Source organism: Falco punctatus, assembly GCF_963210335.1.
Source record: "Falco punctatus genome assembly, chromosome: 7".
NCBI classification, from domain to species: domain Eukaryota; kingdom Metazoa; phylum Chordata; class Aves; order Falconiformes; family Falconidae; genus Falco; species Falco punctatus.
In genome coordinates this window covers 8,962,584-8,969,184 of record NC_137587.1, presented here as the reverse complement: position 1 = coordinate 8,969,184, position 6,601 = coordinate 8,962,584, and the positions used below count along the sequence as shown (strand labels likewise).

Below are 6,601 nucleotides of genomic sequence, written 5' to 3'. Positions count from 1 at the left end.
GGCTCCAGAAAGTCATCGTTTTGCCCGGGAAGGAGAGATGGAGAACAGTGTCTACAACAAGGTGACACGAAGTCCACTGCCACATCCCAACTATCAGCTCCATTTTGCTGCGCAGCAGCTTCAGCAGCAGAAACTTCAGTCACAACAGCTGTTGGAGCAAAGCCAAGTCCGGCACCAGGTAACTAAGAAAAAATCCTGCCTGGGATGCAGCAGCGCTGCGCGAGTCTTAAATGTGCAGAACCACCCCAGAGCCAGTACGTATGGCACAGCTCTTATGAAGGCAGTAGCTCTTCAAGTAGGTTGCAACAAAACTGGTATCATGTACACTGATTTTGATAGCACTTTGATGCTGTAGTTCCAAAGGCTTCTTTCATTGCATTGCCATCCTCTTCTGTTTGGCCACTGGCATGCTGCCGTTTGCTTTCCTGCACCAGTTCAGGGCAGCCCCTTATAGTTCCTCAGACAGCCTTGGAACTGTCTGTGGTTTGCACAGTTCATTGTCACTTAGTCTTGTCGCTGATGCTTTGACTTGAGTTCTTCCTGGGCGGTGCTTCAAGCTGGCTCACTGTTGTATTTCAGCCTTTCTAAACATAGGGTCTTGAGGTTGTGTTTGCAGCTTTGTCCTCTGTGGCAAATAGACCCCATCAAGGCTTTGTCGACTAAATTCTCCTCCTCCTGGATGTCTTTTCATATGATGTAGCTACCAAAAGAGCACTATGTTAAGGGGACTCAAAAGTTATTTAGGAAAATCTTCATTCTTTTGAGCAAACATATTTTTTTTAAGAGTCTTTGGTGTGCAGGAGGCATGGCCACTGACTCTGATGCCAGATGCAAATTTTCTCTGCAACCCTGAAAATCTTCTCCAGGCCTCCTACACATTTTGTTATTACTACATTTAAGATCTTCTTTCAGTGCTTTGCAGAGAACTGTCTGACAAGATACATGACTTCTTTGTTACAATTGCAAGGAGAAAAGATGGGCCAATTGTCCAAGAGCTAGAGGAAATATGAAAAAGGGTTTGTATTATTGATGTTCTGGACAACATCTAGATGCCAGGGTGGGGACCACGGTGGCTGGAACAGCATTTCCATCCTGCCTGAGGAATCTTCCAAGGTTACAATGAGTTCATCGATGCACTCGTTACCGTTCTTTGTTATGATGAGAGATGTGTATTGGTTCTTCTGAGTGATGTCCAAGAAGTCTTTGGGTGAACAAACCTTCACTCAAAAGAGATTGGTCTCTGTTAAGAAGGAGCTGTTTGCTGGGCAGTGGGGCAGGACTGGACTCACAACAAAACTGTGAATAGAGCTAACATGTGGAGGTCTGAACACCCACGCTCCCTCCTGTGAAGCAGATGAGTCACTAGTCAGGATCCTTGAGAATAGGTTATAGGCAAATTGCCCTCATCCTTTTCTGGGAGCATCTTGAAGCGAAGAGGCCCTTATGCCTTTGCTCCTTGCACTCCTCCTTTCAAGGCCCTCACTTAGCTATGCGGTTTCCATCCTTAAATTCCCTCACTTAGAGTTGTCTTGCTCCCACTCTGAGCAGGAGGTCTTCTTTTCATCTCTATCCAAGGGGCTCTGGGTGGGCAGCTGTGGCTGCTCATGAGCTCAGGAAAGGGCTGTAAGCTGGCTTGTGCCTGTGAGGAGGCTGGAGCTGGCCATGGGGCCTGGCTGAGCCCTCTTCTAATTGCTGACATTGAGCTGATGTTATTCTTGGCCTGGGGCAGAGCCATTACTCAGGAGTTTCTGTTAAAGTGATTCTTTGTTAAACCTCCTCTAACCCCCACAACGTCCCCCTCCTTTCTCACCCTCCCTTCTCCTTCTGAGCCAAGCAGTTTGGAGTTGCAGTATTGAGGCCATTGCCATGCCGCAGGGCTCAGGCTGTGCCAAAGTTGCCGTTAATGAAGAAAGGTATTTGCTGGACATGGGGGGTTTCAAACTTTCTGTAGTGAAAATCAGGTCTTAATAAAATTATTGTCTCTTGGATGCTTCCTCTCCCACTAGACATTATATGGAGCCAACCAGACCTCCCCTTCCAGTCACAGTTGCACCGATCCTCTGATGCCCCTCCCAATCACTGCACTACCCTCATCTTCATCTGTCTATCCCTTGCTCTGTCTTTATTTCCTGTCGCCGAGCAATTCCTTCTGCTGGTTAGCTTCTCAGACTCCTCCAGTCCTTTAACTTGGCCTTTCCAACAACTGCCTTCTCTTTGCTGCTGCTTACACACTCCATGCCCTACATCTCTTTTCCGCTCAAACTGCTTCGGCTTCCATCCCACAACTTCCTGCGGGCCATCATTTGTCCTTTCTTTTCCCCCACGCTGATGTAGCTTATCCTAGCCTGCATTGCTTTACCACATTTCCTAGTCAGTATCACGTAAGCCACCTATCTCCTGTCGCCAGCTCTTTCCCTTCTGTTCCATCCCACACATTGAGATCTTCTCCACCCTTTGTTGTCTTGCCTGCTGTGTTCAAGACCCTCAACCTTCTCTCAACAGAAGAAATATATGCCTAAAACCCAAAGGCCTATCACTTGAAAGGGTGTCATGACCTCTCTGCTTTGGAGAACGCGTGCAAGGATATCTCCAAGCCTGTTTCACCTGATGGTTGAAGTTCTTGTTACGGTTGGAAGGCGGGCTAGCCATCTGTCAGTAGGTGAAGTGCATTTATTAATGTACCTAAAGGCACATCCTGAATATAGCATGACCATAGAACATGACTAGATGCCAGTCCTTCCTTCTCTCTGTGACAAATGGACTGGTCCTATGTATATGGATAGCATGTGAACAAATAACAGAAGCACTGTAACTAATAATATAGGCAAATGCTTCTGCCTGGACATTAAACAGTTTGATATGTTGGAGTTGAGGTGGATGCGTTGGAAAGCATGGAAGTTCCTAGTCAGGTGTTTGTGTAATAGGAATACCCCCATCTGCCACGCAGTGGATGTGTCTTATTAGGAAGACTTATTGCATACTTCTTTGTGGCAGCACCCACTCTGGGCTGAGTATTTTCCAGACACTTAGGAATGATGGTTTCTCTTCTGTGTATGTAGAGGAAGAGGAATAATAACCAACAGTTTTCGCTCATTGTATGTGGAAGTTAGTTCACACAGTGTAGTATGGTGGAAACAGAGCTTTGGTGCCAGAATAGGTGCTTCATTCCCTGGACAAAAAGAAAAACACCAAACTGACCGGATGAGAATCTAACAAACAAATGGATGCAGTGGTAGGGCCCAAGAACAGAGGCAATACAGAGCCTGAGAAGAGAGAAAAAAATAGAAAGGGGCAGAGTTTGAAAGTGGAGACAAGAAGCTTAAATCTAATATCAACAAAATCAAGGAACAAGAATTACAAAATCAAACCAAAAGACAAGAAAAACAGGCTTATAGCAGTATTTTTAATGTTTAAAGGAGACTTCATGTGACACGTTATGACCTAGATGTTAGTATCACTGCTACAGTTGGCAAGGCAGTTAATATACCATCATTGTTTATTCTCTAATTGTTTCCTGTACTGGAAAAATGCCATTAGCTGTTAGGGAGGTTCCTCCTTCTCTGTGTGGCTATGTTCTGTCTGCTTAGCCTAGCATCTACTGGGTTTAGAATTTTATGCCAAACATTTCACATGGGAAAAAAAACTAAACTAAAACAAGAGAAGTACAGTCATATAGTGGAATGATCCTCATCAGTCCTGCTTATATCAAAAAAAGCTCATGTTAAAAAAGACATAAATCATGTTAATGACTTGTGTGGTCAGTTATGATCACATTTTCAATTAGAAGTTTAACTAGATTTTATGTTATAAAACATTGGGCTAAGTTAATCTTAGATAACTCTCCTCTCAATCATTTAAAAATCGTACGTTCTGTGAAATGTTTTCCAGTTCATGAAGTTCAGCAAAATTTTTTCTTTGAATGTATGTGACTCTCTTCTGAATTCCATACAGTTTGTTTAGATCTGACTGGGAATGCTGAGTATTCAGAACAATATTCCTAGTATTGCTAGAAGTAACATTATTCCTGCCCGAGGACACAGGGCCTATTTGATTGTGGGCTTAAACATCATTAAACAGTTTTCTTAACTATTATGTATTGGACTGCTGTCAGATTTGCAGTCTCTCTTCCCCTTAAGTCTCTTGTTCATTCTTGTTTTGCAGCTTTCTCCCTCAGATTGTTTTCCCACTAAATGTGCTAACTACCATTTTTCCTGTTTGAGTCTTGTGATACGGATGAGTCAAAGTCTCAGTCTAAGTAAAGCAGAACAACTGTTCTGAAAGCAGTAGTCTGCTGGTTTATACCAGCTGAGATTTTGTCCCCATGTTTCTGATCCTGTCACTATTATTAGAATTATGGTAACTCCCAGATGTATTAAGTATCTTTCCAATACAATGATATAGCCCAATCCTTGCCCCAGAGAACTCCCAGTACCGAAAGCGAGAACTCCCAGTACCAAAAGAGAGACAAAGAAGGTGGCACCAAGTCAACTTATTTTAGTATATTTTAGTCTAATTCTGGAGAATTTACCAAGGAAGACATGCTTCAGGACAGTCTCTGCATACCATGAATTTGCTTTTCTTCATAAGTTTTTTGATGACCCCAAGATGTTCCTCTTACTGCAGTGTTTAACACTGTGAATAGTACATTTTGAGCCTGTTCTTTTTTGCCACTTTGAGAATTTGCAACTCAATTGATTATTGCATCCAAACTAATTTAACTGAATTCATTAATACGTGCTTGAAAGAATCTCCACTAAACAATTTATATGACTCCAAAGGTCTTCCAAGCCTTTTAATTATCTGTGTTTTTTCAATGTCATCTGAAATAGAGTTGCTTTTCAGAAGTGGCAGGTTTTATTTTGTTTGGTTTGTTTTTTTCTTTTTTTCTCTTTTTTTTTACTTAAATCTTTGTCATTGTGTATTGCTTAGAAGCATCTCAGTTTCCAGTGCTAGTGATTTGGAACTCGCTGCACAGATCTTTATGCAGCAGATGAGTGTGTGCATCTGTCTGTCTGTTCTCATGCACTGCTGGCTCTCATTGTTTTCAGACTTGCTGGTCCAATGTAAACTGAATGACTATGGGTTCAAAATCTCAAAGCTATGTTTCTTGTAAATTTCATAAAAATAAAGATTATGTATCTGGAAAGGGGATTAAACTACTGTTCCCGTTAAGGCAAAGGTGCTGCAGCAGGGGGGGCATTCCTAATTAGACAGCAGAAAATCAACAGAAGAATGCCCCAAACCCATGAAAGGAGGCAGAATTTGGGGCATGCTTTATATTAGATGCTGTACGATTCAGCCCCAAGACAGATTCACAGGAAATGAGCTTCATTACCTCCTCTGGTCACAGAATGAACATGTTTTTGCTTGCAACATTTGTTCCGTTACTGTGCTAGGGATGGGTGTTAGATACAGGGATGTTAACTGCCAGGAACATTCTTTCTGTTTTTGAAGATCTTAATATATCTGCTTTTCTTCAAAGTACTACAGTACCTCCCTGCTTTTAATCATGAGCAGCCCAAGTTCAGCAGCTACTGGCTAATACTCTTAGATGTGCATCATATTTACTGACAAGCTGTACATGTTGAGATTTTCTAATTAAAAACTACTGGTTTTGTACAGATAACGCTTTGTGTATGGTGTTCATGTGTAGATGTGGAAGCAAGGAGAGGTGTGATCTAATGAGGCAAATATTGGATTGGGAGACAGAATCTTATCTGAGCTCTCAACCTAGGTTTTCATATTGCTTCAGCCTGTGTCTTAGGGAAATTCCGTTTCTCTGCCAGTGCTAACATTGTTCATGTGCAGGACAGGGTTAATGCTGTCCTACCTCCCCAGAGAATTACGTAAGAGAAGTAACTCATTAATGCTTTGCGTGATTTTTAGCTTAAAAAGTCTCATAGTGTTCTAAGTATTTTTCAGATTTGTAGCCCTAAGAACTTGTTAGGGAAGCAAATGTCTCCTCAGCACCAAAGTTAAATCTGCCAGCCTGTGAAGTGTGGTTCAAAGTTTTTTTACGTGCAGCAGCAACAGTTGTAGGGTGCTACCTGCTTCAGGACTGCCTCTGTCAGCGTTTGTCTAGGCTTGTGCTGTGCTTAGACCCTAAGCCTTCAGAATTCTGAGTGATGAGGCCTGTCTCCTGCTTCTTAGATGTGCTGAAACCTCTTCCCTGCACTCCCTTTGTGTGGTCAGGGGCTGCTCTCCCCAGCTGCCCTCTTCGTTTGCATGGTAGCTTCTCCTGGTTTCCTGTCCTGTCCCCATGGAGTTCACAGCAGGGCAGTATATACTTGGTAGCTGAATCCAGAAGCCATGGTCTGTGTCAGCCTCCAGGCTCCCCATCCTTGCCTGGAAGGCAGCCAGAATGTCAGCACAGTGTGGAGACAAAGGCCTTTTTGGAAGTCCATTATCCTCCTCAAGAAAAACATCCATGACCTTTCTTTAGGCAGGTCTCAGCCCAGCTTTTGCTGATCAGACTTCGTTAGAGCATCCACGCTTGCTGTTTCTTGAAAGTCATGGACCTCCTTGACTATGCACATTAACACAGGGAAGGGTCTCTAAGACTGTATGCTTTGTGGACTCCAGGATCTTAGTGATTTTAATC

General features: G+C 43.0%; 1 protein-coding gene across 7 annotated transcripts in view; it reads left to right on the top strand.

Moving 5' to 3' along the window:
• Window positions 1–6,601, top strand: part of TTLL5 (tubulin tyrosine ligase like 5) — a 133,482-nt gene that overhangs the window by 108,593 nt on the left and 18,288 nt on the right. For 5 of the 7 annotated variants that reach the window (XM_080395804.1, XM_080395806.1, XM_080395803.1 and 2 more), the window contains one exon: window positions 1–178. In XM_080395804.1, the coding sequence (XP_080251930.1) occupies window positions 1–178 (178 nt within the window). Of the gene's footprint in view, window positions 179–6,601 lie in introns of those variants that run through there. The other 2 variants (XM_080395811.1, XM_080395808.1) reach the window with 1 other exon arrangement.